Source organism: Artemia sp. Qi Xiang Cuo, chromosome 7 (genome assembly GCF_049724085.1).
Source record: "Artemia sp. Qi Xiang Cuo chromosome 7, ASM4972408v1, whole genome shotgun sequence".
In the NCBI taxonomy this organism is placed as follows: domain Eukaryota; kingdom Metazoa; phylum Arthropoda; class Branchiopoda; order Anostraca; family Artemiidae; genus Artemia; species Artemia sp. Qi Xiang Cuo.
The window spans coordinates 78,909,502-78,931,149 of record NC_142800.1 but is presented as its reverse complement, the minus strand read 5'-3'; the positions used below and the strand labels follow the sequence as shown (position 1 = coordinate 78,931,149).

Here is a 21,648-nt window from a genome sequence, read left to right as displayed (position 1 = left end):
GTTTTAGTTCTTTGGACGATTTTAAGCAAAATCACTATATTTGAAGAAATAAGTCTATACTAGGCGTGTAATATCGGTGAACTCTCCTTTTGTTGCAGAACTAGTTACTTTTATCAGAAAATACTAGTTTATTATTATCCAAGCCAAGTCAAGTTAAACTCAGCCACAAATAGCGACAATTGTTGGGGTGAGAAGAGTTGGGGTGACACCCTCTTCTATATTAGGGAATCCTTTTTTCTTGAGTAAAGTAAATATATGTCTAAGTAAAAGTAAAATATGCCTAAATAAGCCCTTATCCTTGAAGCACTATCACACAAAACATAAACTCCAGCTCTATTTTGCTCTATTTTGAACTTGATTTTCGGATTGGATGTACTGTTTTGTCCTGGATGAGTAAGGTATAGACCTTCTTCAAGTGCTCACTTATCTCAGTTACTAAATTAGGAAGAGTTTTTTTTTTTTTTTTTTCAAGTAATTACCTGTAATACACTATATTAAAAAGAAATATACATTAAATTAAACATACTATTTTTTCCACTACCCATTCTTTATGCGACTACCCACTTCCCAGTCTTTATGCTAAAGTTCAACTTTTTTTTCCAACCCACTACCCACTCTTTAAGCGACTACCCACTCTTTATACTAAAGTTCAACTTTTTTTTCCTACCCACTACCCACTCTTTAAGTGACTACCCACTCTTTATGCTAAAGTTCAACTTTTTTTCCTACCCACTACCCACTCTTTATGCTAAAGTTCTACTTTTTTTTCTACCCACTACTCACTACCCACTCTTTAAGCGACTACCCACTCTTTATGCTAAAGTTCAACTTTTTTTCCCTAGTGCTTGAAGCATGTATACTCTAATCCAAGAGAAGTTTGAAATGAACGCTTTTTTATCAATATACTTCAAGAATAAAAGAGCTTATTTTTCTGAATTTGCTTAAACAATAAAACTTACATTTCAAAGGTTTTGAAAAGCAATCGGCAAATAAAAGACTTGCAATTACTAATTGACTCTGTGTTTTAAATATTGAAAAACTGTCAGGATGCTACTAGCCAAACTTTAGCGAGGAGGCCATAGCCCCTCTTATATATCGGTTAATTTAATATGTGAAAATGTACCTTGATTGCCATTTTAATAGGTCCAAGTGATAAAAACTGAGTAATTTTTGGATCTATTGTTTATTTTTAGCCCCACCCACTGGTATTTAATAAGACATGATTTTTGCAATCATTGTGTTTGCAGTCATGATTTTGACTAAATCTGTTGTGAGAAAACACTTTCGTTTTAACCCTTTTTTATATATATTTTTTTTTCCTCTTATGCGACCGATTTAAGTTTATTGCGAGAAAGTAGCAAGGTACTCTAACCTTCGCAATTTTTATGGTAAACGTGAACCTCAAACCGAACTGATGCCTATGATATTTTATATTAGAAGGATACGTATATAATGCAAACAACAAAAGACACAACAATGAGGAATTATTCTAAGACAGTGAAAATTTTTCTGAATGATAATTTCGGCTCTATATCTAGGATTCGTCATCAGTAAAGCAAACGAATAAATATAAAATAAGACTTACAATAAAATACGTGGCCCTTAAGACTAAAATTAAAATTTAAACAGTCCTAGAATCATCACTTCAAGGAAGTTCAACCTGGATAGAAGAAAAAACACAAATGAAGCCAATTTATAGGTATTAACTACTGGTTTTGCATACAATCAGATGGTTTTGCATAAGAATACAATCAGAATTTAAGGCTGTAGTCATAATATCCTCATACTGTTGCAAGCGCTTTCTTTTTCCAAATTTTGGTGACTTCTACCCACATAATAATATCCGCAATCACATGATATTTTACATACACCCTTCTTTGACGAGTAGCTGGGGTCTTGTCTTTACCAGAGTTCAGGAGTTCAGGAAAAAGATTTTTAAATTTCTTTTAAAACAATATACATATTATTTTGGGTACAAAATTTTCTGTTTAATAATTTTGTAGTGATTTTTTATATGCATAGAATGTAGATAACATTTGAAGACTTATTAGGAACTTCAAATGATAAAAGATCTTCAGGAAATTCAAGATTTTTAAATTTGTTTTAAAACTACAAAAATATTATTTTGGGTAAAAAATTTTCTGTTTAATAATTTTATAGTGATTTATAATATGCATGGAATGTAGATAACATTTGAAGACTTATTAGGAACTTCAAATGATAAAAGATCTTCAGGAAATTCAAGATTTTTAAATTTGTTTTAAAACTACATAAATATTATTTTGGGTACAAAATTTTCTGTTTAATAATTTTATAGTGATTTATAATATGCATGGAATGTAGATAACATTTGAAGACTTATTAGGAACTTCAAATGATAAAAGATCTTCAGGAAATTCAAGATTTTTAAATTTGTTTTAAAACTACATATATATTATTTTGGGTACAAAATTTTCTGTTTAATAATTTTATAGTGATTTATAATATGCATGGAATGTAGATAACATTTGAAGACTTATTAGGAACTTCAAATGATAAAAGATCTTCAGGAAATTCAAGATTTTTAAATTTGTTTTAAAACTACATATATATTATTTTGGGTACAAAATTTTCTGTTTAATAATTTTATAGTGATTTATAATATACATGGAATGTAGATAACATTTGAAGACTTATTAGGAACTTCAAATGATAAAAGATCTTCAGGAAATTCAAGATTTTTAAATTTGTTTTAAAACTACATATATATTATTTTGGGTACAAAATTTTCTGTTTAATAATTTTATAGTGATTTATAATATGCATGGAATGTAGATAACATTTGAAGACTTATTAGGAACTTCAAATGATAAGAAATCTTCAGGAAATTCAAGATTTTTAAATTTGTTTTAAAAATACATACATATCATTTTGGGTACAAAATTTTCTGTTTAATAATTTTGTAGTGATTTTTGATATGCATGGAACGTAGATAACATTTTAAAACTTATTAGGAACTTCAAATGATAAAAGATCTTCAGGAAATTCAATATTTTTAAATTTGTTTTAAAACTACGTATACATTATTTTGGGTACAAAATTTTCTGTTTAATAATTTTGTAGTAATTTTTTATATGCATGGAATGTAGATTACAATTGAAGACTTATTAGGAACTTCAAATTATAAAAGATCTTAGATTTAAGAAAAATATCTTTATAGCCTACAGCTAATTTTATTAATAATGAACATAATGGGATAACCGTTTCTACCTCTGATAAAATTTAATTCTCCTGTGACATAAGATTCCGAGCTAATGTTTAGGACACAATCCACGAGAAGAAGCTGCTAAAGTCAGCCCCTGGCAAGCTCGGGCCCACAGTAGACAGAATATACCAGTAAGCTTATCGCAGATCATTTCTGGTCTTCGTTCTCGGTGCGAACAAAAAGCTCCTCCCATTTATTTCTGCATTAGCGGGAATGCGGGTTAGTCTGTTTCCGATTGTTTCAATGCACTTTGATGGAAACAATCGGAAACAGACTAACCTGCATTCCCGCTAATCTGACTTCGCCTATGTTTATATATGCAAAAACGTTCTCAGGAGCACTCGCACCCCGGTCCGGGTTTTTATAATGGGTGAGATAGAGAATGATCATACTGGATAATTATATGAACTGTGCTCGGGCCGCACCATGGGCTCATCTGTCTTTTCGTTCATTTGCAGTTTACGTATCTGTTTTGTCTTTTTTCCTTTCTTTTTTCTTTGTACTCTGATTTTCTTTTGTATTTATATGTGGGTTACAAATAAATTTTTTTTTTATATTAATGTTTAAATTAAAAACGAACATTGATTTTTAAGCTATATGAACCAGGAAAATAATTGGGCCCGTGGAAAGATAGGGAGACTTTTCTTTTCATCGATTGACTTGAAATTTATAGGGCAGGTAACCTATGCCAATGAACAGTAAAGTGATGATTTTCTGTGGCGTATTCCCCTTCCTTGACCAGAAGACTGCTAAGACTTCTGCGGCAAGTAATTTTGACCCAAGGAACGGGAGTAATTCAGCTGTATCAACCATTTCTGAGCCCCACCTATCTTCCGCACCGAAGTTCCTAAATTAACTTAAAATTTGGCATGAAGGCACTTACAGCCAAGGAGACGTTCAGCAAGACATTTTATACTTTTAAGCTAAATAGCCCAGGCACTTCAGCGTTTTATTGATCGGATACTTCTCCTCAATAACTAAGAGTGACTTCACCAAGAATCGTGAAAGATTTTCATCTTCAGGGACAAGGGATTACATATCTGTCCGTACAAGAGCTTAATCTTTACAATTTTAGACATAACGACATAAATAGTGATTGATTTAATATTTTGGGGCAAAGTAATGCAGCATAAATAATTCATTTTAAAACTAACAACATCGGTTGAGAGTCAGGAGGTAGAGAAAAAAAAACCGTTCAAAGAACACAGCGGATTTTGAGACCGTTTATACGGAATATGGCATTATTATTTTTATTGTTTTTTTTCCTGAATCATACAATTTTAAAGTTTTGAAGGATTGACAACTACAGAATTGAATCGGAGCTGAAGAAACAAAATCAAAATATTGCTCCAGCAACACTTTTGCCGGCAAAACCAAGCAAGCTTCATGTTGCCCTAGCAACATGAATCTAATTATTTTTAATAGCTGTAGATCAGCATAGTGTTAGTCCTTGACTGCGAATTAATGTCTCTTGAGCTGTCAAATTCTCAATTATTATGTTTTTTTATATTTTGAAAACATAATAATACTTGAAATAAAAAAATACTCAATTTTTTTTTATCCTATATGGATTCTCCAGAGTCAAAAATTGAATCCTCACCTGAAGCCATCGCTTTCTTTGTTCCAAGAAATCTTTGACAGTGAATGGTGACTGTTCCCACATTTCACCTTCAATAAAATCAAACGAATAGCCTTTACTAGCTGCAACAATGGAAAAGAAGCAGTCTTCAGCAATTGATCCATCGGGTCCGTGATTAAAACTGACAAGCTTTTCAGCTCCAACCTGTAGAAAAAAAAATATTTGAACTAATGGAATTAAATGGGTTATTGCTGAAAAAACAGTCTTCAGCAACAGATCCGTTGAGTTGATGATTAGAACTGACTAGCTTTTCAGCTCCTAACTCTAGAAAAAAAAATATACTTGAACTAATCGAATTAAATATATGGGTTATTGCTGAAGAAACAGTCTTCAACAACAGATCCAATGGGTTCTGGATTAAAACTGACTAGCTTTTCAGCTCCTACCTGTAGAAAAAATATATTTGAACGAATAGAATTAAATAATTGGGTTATTAATGAAGAAACAGTCTTCAGCAATAGATCGTTGAGTTGATGATTAGAACTGACTAGCTTTTCAGCTCCTAACTCTAGAAAAAAAAATATACTTGAACTCATCGAATTAAATATTTGGGTTATTGCTGAAGAAACAGTCTTCAGTAACAGATCCGTTGAGTTCATGATTAAAACTGACTAGCTTTTCAGCTCCTAACTCTAGAAAAAAAAAATTATTTTTGAACAAATCAAATTAAATAATTGGGTTACTGCTGAAGAAACAGTCTTCAGTAACAGATCCATTGAGTTCATGGTTAAAACTGACTAGCTTCTCAGCTCCTACCTGTAGAAAAAAAAATTATATTTGAACTAATCTAATTAAATAATTGGTTTATTGCAGATGAAACAGTATTCAGCAGCAAATCTGTTGAGCTCATGATAAAAACTGACTAGCTTTTCAGCTCCTACCTGTAGAAAAAAAATATATATTTGAACTAATCGAATTAAATAATTGGGTTATTGCTGAAGAAACAGTCTTCAGCAACAGATCCGTTGAGTTCATGATTAAAACTGACTATCTTTTCAGCTCCTACCTGCAGAGAAAAAATTATGTTTGAACTAATCGAATTAAATAATTGGGTTATTGCTGAAGAAACAGTCTTCAGCAGCAGATCCGTTGAATTCATGGTTAAAACTGACTAACTTTTCAGCTCCTACCTATAGAAAAAAAAAATATATTTGAACTAATCGAATTAAATAATTGGGTTATTGCTGAAGAAACAGTCTTCAGCAGCAGATCCGTTGAGTTCATGGTTAAAACTGACTAACTTTTCAGCTCCTACCTGCAGAGAAAAAATTATGTTTGAACTAATCGAATTAAATAATTGGGTTATTGCTGAAGAAACAGTCTTCAGCAGCAGATCCGTTGAGTTCATGGTTAAAACTGACTAACTTTTCAGCTCCTACCTATAGAAAGAAAAATTATATTTGAACTAATCTAATTAAATAATTGGTTTATTGCAGATGAAACAGTATTCAGCAACAGATCTGTTGAGTTCATGATTAAAACTAACTAGCTTTTCAGCTCCTAAATGTAGAAAAAATATATTTGAACGAATAGAATTAAATAATTGGGTTATTAATGAAGAAACAGTCTTCAGCAATAGATCCGTTGAGTTGATGATTAGAACTGACTAGCTTTTCAGCTCCTAACTCTAGAAAAAAAAAATATACTTGAACTAATCGAATTAAATAATTCGGTTATTAATGAAGAAACAGTCTTCAGCAATAGATCGTTGAGTTGATGATTAGAACTGACTAGCTTTTCAGCTCCTAACTCTAGAAAAAAAAATATATTTGAACTAATCGAATTAAATATTTGGGTTATTGCTGAAGAAACAGTCTTCAGCAACAGATCCGTTGAGTTCATGATTAAAACTGACTAGCTTTTCAGCTCCTAACTCTAGAAAAAAAAAATTTTTGAACAAATCAAATTAAATAATTGGGTTACTGCTGAAGAAAGAGTCTTTGAAGAAATAAAATAAATTTTTATTTGTTCATTATATTCTCCATAAAAATAAAAATCTTACACAACAGCCATTTTGTACTTGTAGAGGATTAAATGGTAGTTCAAAGTTTGGGCATGATTTTTTTTTAATAGTTTATAAACAAATGTGTTTTGACCTTGTGAGATATTTCTTGATGGTATTGATACATTTTAACATTATTAAAATTATAATTTTTTTGATGGTAGTCGAAAAGAGAATAAGAGAGGAGGAGTTGGTATTTTTATACGAGATGTTTTTGCATCTTCTTTACGTAATGAATTCATGGTTTGGAATGTTGAGATGCTATTAAAGAGTTGTGTAGCAAAAGTGAATGATGGAAGAAATACATGTTTAGTAATTGTAGTATATCGGCCACGATAGTGTTCAAGAGTTTTCAATTAAATATGAACCATTGTTAGATTCCCACACCCAGCAACACCATCCATTTTATGTAATGGGGGATTTTAATATTGATTTAATGCGCTGTAATGTTTCGACATCGAATAAGGGATTATAATTTTTGAATATTTCATTTTCACATGGTCTGTCATCTGCTTTTTTACTACCATCAAGAATCTGTGATAACCATGCAACTCTTATTTGTACCATTTTTACATCTAAAAACTGCCTTGATACTCATATTATTTTCAATGACACATCTGATCATTGTTTTGTTGTTTCTGACTTCTCTGGATCAGGAGTGGAACGTGAAAAGAGACCAAATAAAAGTTATAAAAGGATAATTAACCAAAAAAAGATAGATGAGATGAAAGTAAAAATAGGAGATATAGATTGGAATTATGTCCTAAATGTTGAAGACCTGAATCAGTCAATTGTTTTATTTTATAGTAAATTTAACCAAATATTAGACCAAGTATGTCCTATGGTATTAAGAATGAGTAAGGATTTGCCTCGTAAACCATGGGTTACTGAAAGCCTGTTAAAGAGTATAAAAGAAAAAAATAGATTGTATAAGGTGCAGTACCCAAATGAAATTAATATTGAAAATTTTAAAAAATATAAAATCGGTTAACTCTTGTTCTCAGAGAAGCGGAAGCAAAATATTATCAAAATGAATTTCGTAAATGTGATTCACCTCGGAAAACATGGAAAATAATAAATGAAAAAATAAATAATGTTAAAACAAGAAATATTCCATCTCACATTAAAAGTCATGAAGGAGTAAAGATGACTGAAGAGAGAGGGATGGCGGAAGCATTTGCTGACCATTTTAGAAAAGTTGGACATGGTCTGGTGGATCAAATTTATGCTGGAACACATAATCATAGAAAATATTAACCAAATCAAGTAGATAAAACTATATTTATGCACCCTATCCGGTTCTCGGAATACCAAAAAGCCGTTACTAGTTTGAAAAATGGATTTTCGGCAGGATGTGATGGTATATCGACTTCTCTCTTTAAAGAATTAGCTGGTGGACTTTTTCAGCCGCTTTTATATGTTTTTAATTCTTGTATAAAAAATGGATATTTCCCAGTTTGTCTTAAAGTAGCTAAAATTTTACCTTTGTTTAAAAAAGGTGATAAAGATAAAACAAACAATAATAGACCAATTATTATTTTATCACCTGTTTCTAAAGTTTTTGAAAAGATAATAAAAAGTAGATATATTTCCTTTCTGGAAAAGAACAAGTTTTTTTCTCCTAATCCGTTTGGTTTTTTGAGCGGTAGTTCAACAGAGCAAGCAGTAGCTGCCTTACATAACTTCTTATCAGAGGCTATGGATGATAGTTATTTGGAGGCAACTATATTTTTTGACATAAGAAAAGCTTTTGATACAATAGATCATGCAATTCTTTTTGATAAGCTGGAAAATATAGGAATCCGTGGAATAGCTCTGGATTTAATGAGATCGTATTTATCTGAAAGAAGTTTTAAAGTCCAAGTTTGTGAAGAATCATCTCATATTTTCCCGTTAGAAAATATAGGGGTACCGCAGGGATCTGTATTGGGGCCGATATTTTTTTTGATTTATGTAAATGATCTTCCAAATTGCATGCCCTCATCTGATGAGCTACCAATATTGTTTGCGGATGATACAGCAATTAGTTTGAGGGCGGGCAACGAGGAGGACCTACGATTGTCCTTGGAGACTGTTGCTTTGAATGTAAATTCTTGGTTTCATGATAACCGACTAATACCTAATTTGGAGAAGTCGAAATTTATGGTTTTTGGGAGACGTTCGAGGTCAGTGAAGCGTGTGTCATTTCAAATTATTAATATTGGAGCTTCCTCCATAAAAAGAGTGGATTTATTTAGATATTTAGGTATTTGTATTGATTCAACTCTGTCGTTTAAGGCGCATATTAGTAAACTTAAAGCAACAATGTCCAGGAATCTCGGTTGTTTGCGTAGATTAAAGTTTCTGTTTCCATACCAAACCATGAGAACTTTATATTTTCATTAATTGAATGGTATTTCCAGTATTGCCCGAGCGTTTGGATGTTGACTTTCCCTTCACACTTACGAGGACTCTAAAATCTTCAATATAAATCACTAAGAATCCTGGACCATTTTTTAGCACACCCCAGGAAAACAAAAGATTTAATCTGAAATTGAAATATACTATCTATTTCTTGATATTCTTGATTTACAACAAATTTTGCACCTTAATTTGGGCATATGGTTTTTGAAAAACCAACATAAAGATCATTTTTTCAATAGTATGAAACTTTTGGTTGAAAATAAACATAGCCTTTTATCAAGACTTAGGATTAATTTTCTTTTCCCGTTTGTTAAAAGAGAGAGATCTAGACTAAGTTCAAGATATCAACTTCCTCATATTGCGAATAAATATAAGTTATTTGAATTAGTAAGTGAATCACCATCACTATATATATATAAAAAGAAATTGAAAAAGATTGTACTTTCAGCCTACAGTAGCGGGGATTGATTGTATTTTTGATTTTTTTATAACTTTTTAATTAAATCCCATCCCTATCTCCGTGTGTATATATTTAATTTTTTTATTTTTTTTTTTTTTTTTTTTTCTTTTCTCATTTCTTCTTTAATTTTAATTTAAATCATGTTATGTTATTATAAAATTTTATTTTCTTTTTATGTTGTGTTAGCAGGAAGTGTATTTTTTTTCCCCCTATTGTTTGATAATAGAGACATTACGAGATTCCTCTCTTCTCCTTTGTATAAAATTTATGTATATGTTTTTGTTAAATAAAGTCAAGTCAAGTCAAGTAACAGATCCATTGATTTCATGGTTAAAACTGACTAGCTTCTCAGCTCCTACCTGTAGAAAAAAAAATTATATTTGAACTAATCTAATTAAATAATTGGTTTATTGCAGATGAAACAGTATTCAGCAGCAGATCTGTTGAGTTCATGATAAAAACTGACTAGCTTTTCAGCTCCTACCTGTAGAAAAAAAAATATATTTGAACTAATCGAATTAAATAATTGGGTTATTGCTGAAGAAACAGTCTTCAGCACCAGATCCGTTGAGTTCATGATTAAAACTGACTATCTTTTCAGCTCCTACCTGCAGATAAAAAATTATGTTTGAACTAATCGAATTAAATAATTGGGTTATTGCTGAAGAAACAGTCTTCAGCAGCAGATCCGTTGAATTCATGGTTAAAACTGACTAACTTTTCAGCTCCTACCTGTAGAAAAAAAAATATATTTGAACTAATCGAACTAAATAATTGGTTTATTGCAGAAGAAACAGTATTCAGCAACAGATCTGTTGAGTTCATTATAAAAACTGACTAGCTTTTCAGCTCCTACCTGTAGAAAAAAAACATATTTGAACTAATCGAATTAAATAATTGGTTTATTGCAGAAGAAACAGTATTCAGCAACAGATCTGTTGAGTTCATGATAAAAACTGACTAGGTTTTCAGCCCCTACCTATAGAAAAAAATATATTTGAACTAATCGAATTAAATAATTGGGTTATTGCTGAAGAAACAGTCTTCAGCAACAGATCCGTTGAGTTCATGATTAAAACTGACTAGCTTTTCAGCTCCTAACTCTAGAAAAAAAAATATTTTTGAACAAATCAAATTAAATAATTGGGTTACTGCTGAAGAAACAGTCTTCAGTAACAGATCCATTGAGTTCATGGTTAAAACTGACTAGCTTCTCAGCTCCTACCTGTAGAAAAAAAAATTATATTTGAACTAATCTAATTAAATAATTGGTTTATTGCAGATGAAACAGTATTCAGCAACAGATCTGTTGAGTTCATGATAAAAACTGACTAATTTTTCAGCTCCTACCTGTAGAAAAAAAATATATTTGAACTAATCGAAATAAATAATTGGGTTATTGCTGAAGAAACAGTCTTCAGTAACAGATCCGTTGAGTTCATGATTAAAACTGACTATCTTTTCAGCTCCTACCTGCAGAGAAAAAATTATGTTTGAACTAATCGAATTAAATAATTGGGTTATTGCTGAAGAAACAGTCTTCAGCAGCAGATCCGTTGAGTTCATGGTTAAAACTGACTAACTTTTCAGCTCCTACCTGTAGAAAAAAAAATATATTTGAACTAATCGAACTAAATAATTGGTTTATTGCAGAAGAAACAGTATTCAGCAACAGATCTGTTGAGTTCATTATAAAAACTGACTAGCTTTTCAGCTCCTACCTGCAGGTTTTTTTTTATTTGAGTTAATTGAATTAAATAATTGGATTATTGCCAAAAATGCAGTCTCCAGTAATAGATCCGTCGGTTTCATGATAAACACTGACTAGCTTTATCAGCTCTAACCTATAGGAAGAGTGTTTGTGTTTGGGTCACTTGAACTAACTGTTTAACTGTTTAACTGTTTATTTGATTAAATCAACAGAACAAAAAACATATACCCCCAACAGATAGCAAAGCTCTTAAAATTGTTTATTAATAAAAAAAAAAAAAAAAAAAAAAAAAAAAAAAAAAAAAACATTTTCTCATCATAACAAAAGAGAGAAAGAAAAAAAAAACCTGGTAAAAGAAAAAAACAAAAAACTTAACAAACATAAAGAAAACAAACGCTGGACAAGTGAGGCACGGAAGGCTATCCCAACATGGGTAACAAATATAAAAAAAAAAAAAAATAATAATAATAATAAAAAAATTTCTATTCCACCATCACAGGTCAATACATAATTTTAATATTTTCTTCCTTAGAACTGATATTTGCCGAAATGACTCAATTTGAATTCTATCTTTCAGCCTATATTTATTTGAAATAAATGGTATTTGGTATCTAATTGAAAATCTAGATCTTTCACAATTAACAAAGGGAATTCGATATGTTCCAGAACTCCTAAGAGCCGAAGGAGGGGGCAGAATCAACAGAGATTTTTCATAAAAATAACTACTAGGATCATGTATTTTAAAATGCTATATTGATATATTAAGTTCTCTTATATGTTTCAGATCTAATAAATTCAAGAAAAGAAATAATGTTTCATTTTCCGATGCATCTCTAAGTTTTGATGGACGATGTAAAAAATTTCCAAGTATTCTCACTGCTTTATTTTGAAGGATCTGTAGGGTTGTTTTTGGGTTCAAAAAATATTTAAATAAATAATTGTGCAAAAACTTAATTAAGGAGCAGTCAAAAAATGATAAATTATTTTAAAAATTGAAAATGGAAAAACGTGTTGCAAACGATACATAGACCCAGTATTTTGCGAAAGTTTCACCCTTAAATGATCAATATGAGTTTTAAATGACAAAAGGGGATCAATAAAAACTCCTAAATAACGATACGATTGAACTCTACGTATTTTATGCTCACCAACTTGAAGCTCCTGACATGAAATTTTTTAGTAGCACGTTTTGAATGACCAAAAACCATAAATTCAGTCTTCTTAAAATTCGGTACTAAATAATTAGAAACAAACCATCGATTAACTGAACTAACAGTGTTAAACAAATTTTGAATTAATGTAGATGAATCCTTCGCTTTAACAGAAACAGCTGTGTCATCTGCAAATAAAATTGCAAGACCACTATTTCCCTGCAAACATCGTGTAATATCATTAATATACATCAAAAATAAAAGCGGACCTAATACCGATCCTTGTGGGACACCAATATCTTCAAGATCATTTAAACTAGACAAATGTCCATCAGCATCTACCACAATTTTACGTCCATAAAGGTATGATCTTATTATTTCAAGTCCTTTCCCTCTTATACCGGAATTTTCCATTTTATCAAAAAGAATTTCATGGCTTAAAGTGTCAAATGCTTTTTTAACATCATAAAAAACAGTATATACATGATAATTACTATCTAAGCAGTCATTTATTTCTAATACAAGAGCTGCAACTGCTTGTTCCGTCGAATGGCCTGCCCTAAATCCAAACTGATATTTGGTAAAAAAAATTATTTTATCTAGATAATTAGTAATCCTTCCTTTTAAAATCTTTTCCAATACTTTAGACAATGGTGATAAAATTGCAATAGGACGATAATTATTTGTATCAGATTTATCTCCTTTTTTATGTAATGGTATTACACGATCAATTTTCCATCTTTTAGGAAATGTACCTGAGAAAATACATAAATTTAAAATATGAAGCAGTGGTTCAAAAACTACACCTGCAATATTTTTTAGCAAATTAGTTGAAATTTCATCATATCCCAATGAATTACCATTTTTTTAATTCTTAATGACCTTTTGAAATTCTGCAAAAGTAACCGGGGCCATAAATATGCTCGTATCTTCAGTAGGCGGTAGATATTTTTTATGCGACCTTGGGGAAGAAAGGTCAACTTCTCCTGAAACAACAGATGATCCAATACTAGCAAAATATTCACTAAACTTCTTAGCAACAGCTTGTGGTCCTCTAAATTCTTTACCATTAATATCAAATAACACTTCAGGGTGTAACAACTTTTTATTTCTTCCAATTTTATCTTTAATCAAACTCCAAGCTTTCCTAGAGTAATATGAATTTCGAAACGAATTTTCATAATAATGTCTTTCACTTACTCTCAGGATCCTGACCAGCATATTCTTATAATTTTAAAACGCCGTATATTTATTCCCAAGGGATATTTTATTCTCGTTTTATATGATAGATTTTTATCATTAATAGATCTAAAAAGTGATTCATTTATCAAAGGTTTTTTTGGGGTAAGTTTCTTTCCTCTCGGGCTCTTATATGGGCAAAAAAGATCAAGCTTTTCATTCATAATATAATAAAATTTATCTAATAATTGGTTCGGATCCTTCTCATCAATTACAGGACTCCAATCAACATCACCAAGCCCTTCTTTTAACCTTAACATATTTTTATGTGAAAAATCTCTACGCTTGGTTTGATTTTTTTTATTATGCGGAAAATTTATAAGAAAATCAGACATAATTATACAGTGGTCAGATGAATCATCAGGAATAATAAATGTATTAACAGCACTATAAGGTGAAAAAATATTATCAATAAGTGAAAATGATGTATCAGCTATTCTAGAGGGCACAAAACATACGGGGTTTAGTCCATAAGATAGTGGGCCCTCAAAAAACTGCAAAATATTTCTATCTATTCTATTCTGATCTGCAGATAGGAGTTTCATTAAATCAAAATTAAAATCACCCATAACTAAATAAGGAGTATTAAGACTAGCTAATTTATCCAACATACTTTCAAAATGATTTTTAAATTCTATCTGGCTGGATGTCGGAGTACGGTAAATAACTGCAATTAAAACCTTCCGATTATTTTGAAAAGAGCATTCAACTACACAAGATTCAAAAATCATTTCAATATTCATTGACAAAAAATCAATCCTTATACGTGCTGGTATGCAATTTTTAATCAAAACACCTAGACCCCCTTGTTTTTGTCTTTTCCGACCGATGTGAAAAAATTGGTAATCTTTTACATGTATATTTTCAATTAAAAAATCATCTAAAAAAGTTTCACATAGGCCTAATATATCTGTATCTGAATCCGACAAAAAAATTTCAATCACATCCTGCGCAGTCCTCCCACCCCGGCAATTCCAAAACGACATCCTACTTGTATTTACATTTTTCCTTACCAGCTCATTCATAAATATATATTGATTTTTTGGGATATCAAAATTACTAGAAGTATCTTCATCATCACCAGCTACAATAGTTTGAAAAATTGACTGAAATGAAAGATAAGTCCGCTCAAATTCTTTTAACCTTGATGATGGAATTTCACGATTATCTCTATCAATTATCAAATATTAATCCCACGTTAAGAGAAACCACACCATGCCCCAAAAGACCAGCAAACCATAATAAAAAATAACAATTAAAAAAAACAAAAAAAAAATAATCTACAAAAAAAAAATAATCTAATAAAACTAAATAATTGGATTATAAAAGGGAGAGAACATATCCACTAGTATAAACAGAAACTAGTCAATCATGTTCATGAACACGATAAGTTACTATCATTTCCATGAGAAAACATGGTTTGGCCGGAAATAGCACTATTAGCAATACATGTTTTTAATATAAACCTGTTAGTCCGTATTCGGTAAAATCTACCTTTTAGTCAAGTTGGCAGGGGTGTCCTGAGGCTCATTTTATTGGGGGAGAGGGGGGGGGCGATCTTCGTAAATTTTACCGAATCGCTACCTGATTTGTGCCGAATTTTTTGCAGAAATCAAGAATTTTGCTAAATTTCGGCCGATTTTGCAAAATTTCTGCGGAAATTTTCACCTTTGTCGAAGATTTTACCAAATGCCAAAAACGTTAGGGTGGAACGCCCCCACTTGGGACGCCCCTTCAAGTTGGTTATGGTTAACCATTGTTATGATAAACTATACCTTTCCGTTATCTCTGGAATAGGGTAAAATAACTGAAAAAATCATTCCGTCTACTATGTCGTTAAATATATCTGTTTTTGAATCTCTAGTATACACACAAGTTTTAGGTTAAAAAAAAACAACAACAATGAATTAAAATCATCCTAAAAAGAGGAATATTTAAATTTCCATAATAAACCCTAAAAAAAAAAAAAAAAAAAAAAAAAAAAAAAAAAAAAAAAAAAAAATCAGTAACAACCTCACGTAAAGCACGCATGATTAGTGACTTTTTCTCTAGTCTAATGATTTTTGAACAATTTATCTAGTGACATTTTTAAGCGCTTAAATTTGAGTTCGTCTATTTAAGTCATCGTTTATGTTTGCTCCAAAGACAGAACTATGTGTGTGTTGTCTCTGTGTTTGTGTGTGTCACACAGAGATGACACACACATAGAGACGACTCACGCAGAGACGACACACACACAGAGACGAGACACACACCTTACACAGTTCCTTACACTGATGTTTCCCAGGGGAGATACTACGAATATGACCCATGGCATTGTTTTTGTTTGGCCTAGCGAGATGTTTAAGACACCTTCAGAGCCATTGATGGCACAAGTCGAGATTTCAGTTGTTGGGTCTTTTTATAGAGATAGGTAGCAAACCTGTCGCTAAACCTAGAAACAAACTCTGGGCCCATTCCTGCCAAGCAGAGCATCAAGCCACTGTAATACCAGAAGTTTTGAGATATTTTGATGATACACATTTTTTGTAACTTACTCAAAGAGCGTTCTAACACCCCCCCCCCCCAAAAAAATCCCCAAAATAGCATGGCTTATAATTTTTCACCTTAAGAGCATACAGATGGGAAAACTGATGATCCCTAACTATGAAAACATCACAATATTATTCTTAATATTTCACAATATTATATTTATTTATTCTTTTATTTAAAATTAAGGACATTCTTTGAAGTTCAGTTTAGTAAAATGCTTCCATAGAAACTGACTTTATCATGAACACTATTCACGAATCACGTGTACACACTGTTTGGAATGTGTCATCCGTTTCTTAAGAAACCTAATACAAAAGACACTCTTACAACATTTTCTAATGAAAGTACAAATAAGAAGCGCATTTCTTATCTAAATAAGCAAACACCAAAAATAAATTTTTTTCTTCAGCAAAAGCAAAGAAAAAATACAAAAAATTTACAAGGGGCTCAACTTATGCAATAGGTCCAGCCATAGAATATGGAAAACTGACAAGTGAGGAGACTGAGGCTTGTCTCTGAAAAAGAAGAAAAACAACCAACACTACATTACGAATTTTATTAAAACTTCAATAAAAATTTTAGCCACACTTTTCTTGCGTCACTTTTTTTTACTTAAAAAACCCTTTTTGCGAAAACGACAAAATAGGTGCTCGTTTTCTCTAGCTCCTGCTCTTCATACTAGCCCAACCCTAGCTATTTTACAATCAAGGAAAAGTGTTTAGAGATAAGACCATGCCTATCTCAGGTAATTTAAGGTTGAACCCCATTAAACTACACCATTCATCGAAGTCAGAATTTTAAAAACATCAAAATTAAGCTTGTTTCGAATATTTCCCATTTTACTGGGTAGCATTGCACTATCAGCGATTCCAGTAGTCTTTTATTCCTGCTAAACCCGTGTTAGAGTGCCAAAGAATAGAAATGATTAAGGACAAAAAAGGGGTTGCTATCTCTCTATTAACACTTCAGTGACACTGAGCGTAAAAATCAAGAAACTTTTACTCTATCTGGAAAGGCTAAGTCAAAAACAGTACAATCATGACTGCCCACGTCATGATAAATTTTAGATTCAAATTCTTACGTTTAAAAAAATAATATATGGCAGACTTGAAAAGCACCTGATTATCAAAATTGTTCAACGATTTGAAGCGATTGTAGGCACAAATAGAGAAACTATCTATCTCATAAAAAAATAACAAATAACAATAAATAAAGTAGGGACACAAAACGTTGTGCACAGTGGACAACCTTAAAGCTGCTAAGCTTGGCCTAAAAGCAGCTGAAAAAGCGGCTTGTGGGAACGTCAATATTGAGAGATGGTGGGGTTTGGAATCCCATGAATAATACAAGCTTTTCATTACACGTAATTTTTCATGTGGCAGTCAGGAAGAAGAAAACGAAAAACAAGGCTGAAAAATATAATAAAAAGTGTGACAGGAAGCAGTTTTTTACACATTCTAGCATATATCAAACAGTTCGTGGTAACGAACTGTAAGTAAGGAGCGACCCGGCTCAATGGTAACTGAAACTCTAAAAAACGAAAACTGTAGAAAACGGAATTTTGATACCAATAGATACATCAAAAGAATCAGATTTTAATGCTGATTTCAAATATATAAGTTTTATAAAGTTTAATCTTACCTATCAAAAGTTACGCGCCTGAGAAAATTTGGCTGATTTTAGAAAAAAGGGGGAAAGAACCCCTAAATGTTATAGAACCTTAATGAAAATCACACCATCATATTCAGCGTATAAGAGAACCCTAATGTAGAGGTTTCACGCTCCTATCTACAAAAATGTGGAATTTTGCATTTTTTGCCAGAAGAAAGATCACGGTTGCGTTTTTTTTTTTTTTTTTTTTTTTTTCCCAGGGGTGATCGTATCGACCCAGTGGTCCTAGAATATCGTGGGAGGGCTCATTGGAACGAAAATTAAAAGTTCTAGTGCCCTTTCTAAGTGACCAAAAAAAAGGAGGGCAACTAGGCCCCCTCCCACGCTCATTTTTTTCCCTAAGTCACCCGATCAAAATTTTGAGGTAGCCATTTTGTTCAGCATGGTCGAAAATATGAACTATGTCTTTTAGGATGACTTAATCCCCCGAAGTCCCCGGGGGGAGGGCTGAAAGTTATGAACTTTACCAAATGTTAACATATAGTATTGGTTATTGGGAAGTATACAGACGTTTTCAGGGGGTATTTTTTCTGGTAGGTGGGGGTGGGGTCGGGGGTTATATGGGAGGATATTTCCATGAAGAAAGTTTTCATGGGGGAAGGGACATTGCTATAAAGGGGGCGCCAGATTTCCCATCATTATTAAAGAAAAAGATCAGAAATTAAACATAAAAAACAACAAGTTTTTCAACAAAAAGTAAGAAGTAATATCAAAACTTAAAACGACCAGAAATTATTAAGTATGTGATTGAGCCCATCTCTTAGTCAGTACACTACTATTTATGATATAATTTTTTTTGTACTTTCACCTCAAATACATATTCTCAATCGAGCCCTTTGCGAGTCAGAGGCAATTCTTAAATAATTAGAGAACAATTCAAAATTTAGCTTAATGACCAAGGTATAGGAGGCAAGCCCCCTAATATACGAATTAAAAATCTATGAATATAGAAGTTCGTTACGTAAGTTAATTCGTAAGTTACGTATATTTATTACTAATAAAAACGTTCGTAAATAAAATTAAACAAGTTTTGAGAAAGCCATTAAACCAAATAAAAGTGAAATTAATACGCAAATTTTGTCTTAATTATTCATGTACGGAGAGCCAAAATAAAAACCTGCATTAATTCAGAAACGTTCAAAAATTAAATGAAAAAACAAGTTTTTTAAACTGAAGGTAAGGAACGAAGTCAAAACTTAAAACGAACAGAAATTATTCCGTATATGAAATGGGCTGTCCCCTCCTCAACCCCTCGCTCTTTACGCTAAAGTTTTAATTTCTCAAAACTCTATTTTTTTTAAACAACAAAAAAACTTTAGCGTAAAGAGCGAGGCGTTGAGGAGGGGACAGCCTCTTTCACATACGGAATGATTTCTGTTCGTTTTAAGTTTTAACGTCGTTCCTTACTTTCAGTTAAGAAAATCTTTTTTTTTTTATTTAATCGCTTTAAAGTGGTGATTCTAGGTAAGTGACTAGTTGATTTTGCATCTCTCTTACAGTGGCATTAATGGGGCGGGATTCACCCCCCGTCAATATTCTTCCCAGTATACTTTTAAATATATATATATATATATATATATATATATATATATATATATATATATATATATATATATATATATATATATATATATATATATATATATATATATATATATATATATATAAATATATATATATATATATATATATATATATATATATATATATATATATATATATATATATATATATAAATATAAATATAAATATATATATATATATATATATATATATATATATATATATATATATATATATATATAAATATATATATATATATATATATATATATATATATATATATATATATATATATATATATATATATATATATATATATATATATATATATATATATATATATATATATATATATATATATATATATATATATATATATATATATATATATATAAATATAAATATATATATATATATATATATATATATATATATATATATATATATATATATATATATATATATATATATATATATATATATATATATATATATATATATATATATATATATATATATATATATATATATATATATATATATATATATATATATATATATATATATATATATATATATATATATATATATATATATATATATATATATATATATATATATATATATATATATATATATATATATATATATATATATATATATATATATATATATATATATATATATATATATATATATTATTATATATTTATATTTATATTTATATATATATATATTTATATATATATATATATATATATATATATATATATATATATATATATATATATATATATATATATATATATATATATATATATATATATATATATATATATATATATATATATATATATATATATATATATATATATATATATATATATATATATATATATATATATATATATATATATATATATATATATATATATATATATATATATATATATATATATATATATATATATATATATATATATATATATATATATATATATATATATATATATATATATATATATATATATATATATATATATATATATATATATATATATATATATTTGCCCTACCCCTCTACCCCTGATTTTTGTTAATTGACGCCAGTGCTCGCTTTTTTCATACGATAGTATATAAGCACGTAGCCAGAGCGGTTCTTTTGACCCTCATGAAATGTTCAGATCCTTTCAATTTCCAATATTTTCCATGTAATTCACCTGGTTTCTAAGGGTCAGACAAACTCATCCCCCCCCCTCTTCCTCCCAGGAACAGCATTTATATTCACATGAACGGTATAATATTTCTACACATGCACTAGAAGCAGACTTCGAAGTCTATTTTTGGACAGTTAAGCCTATTAGAGATGAAAGATATGGAAACATATATCTGAAAAACACCATCACAAGCTAAAAAAAAAAGAAGCCAAATTTGCTTCGTATATGAAGCAAAAAAACTGAAACAACAAAAATAGCAAAACCTGAACTTTAACAACTTTCCAAATTATCCAATTTCACTAAAGAAAGCATCCCACAAGTGTTACGCTCTCAATCGAATAGTTTGTTGTGACGAACTGCAAATAAGAAGCAATTCGGCCCAATATTAACGCAAAAAACCTGAATTTTCATAATAATAGAAACCACAAAAGAATTAGCTTTTTGTACTGATTCAAAATATACGAAGTTCATTAACTTTAATATTACCCATCAAAAGCTACGAGCCTGAGAAAATTTATCAGATTTAAAAAAAAATGAAGGAAAAAACCCTAAAAAGCCAAGCGATCTTAATGAAAATCACGCCATCAGATTCAGAATATCAGAACACCCCACATTAGAAGTTTTAAGCATTTTATTTTGCCAGAAGAAAGATCATAGAGCCGTCTTTGATCGTATCGAACCAGTGACCCTAGAAGATCGCGGGAGGGCTCATTTGATTGGAAATCGAAAGTTCTAGGGCTCTTTTTAAGTGACCAAAAAGATTCAGGGCAACTAGTTAAACACCCACGCCCCCTTTTTTCCAAACAAATCCTATCA

The 21,648-nt window shown here is 30.3% G+C and overlaps 1 protein-coding gene across 3 annotated transcripts in view; it reads right to left on the bottom strand.

Moving 5' to 3' along the window:
* The window catches only part of egh (beta-1,4-mannosyltransferase egh), a 58,312-nt gene that overhangs the window by 17,493 nt on the left and 19,171 nt on the right, over positions 1-21,648 (bottom strand). For all 3 annotated transcript variants that reach the window (XM_089092603.1, XM_089092604.1, XM_089092602.1), the window contains one exon: positions 4,845-5,027. In XM_089092603.1, the coding sequence (XP_088948729.1) occupies positions 4,845-5,027 (183 nt within the window). The remainder of the gene's footprint in view (positions 1-4,844; positions 5,028-21,648) is intronic.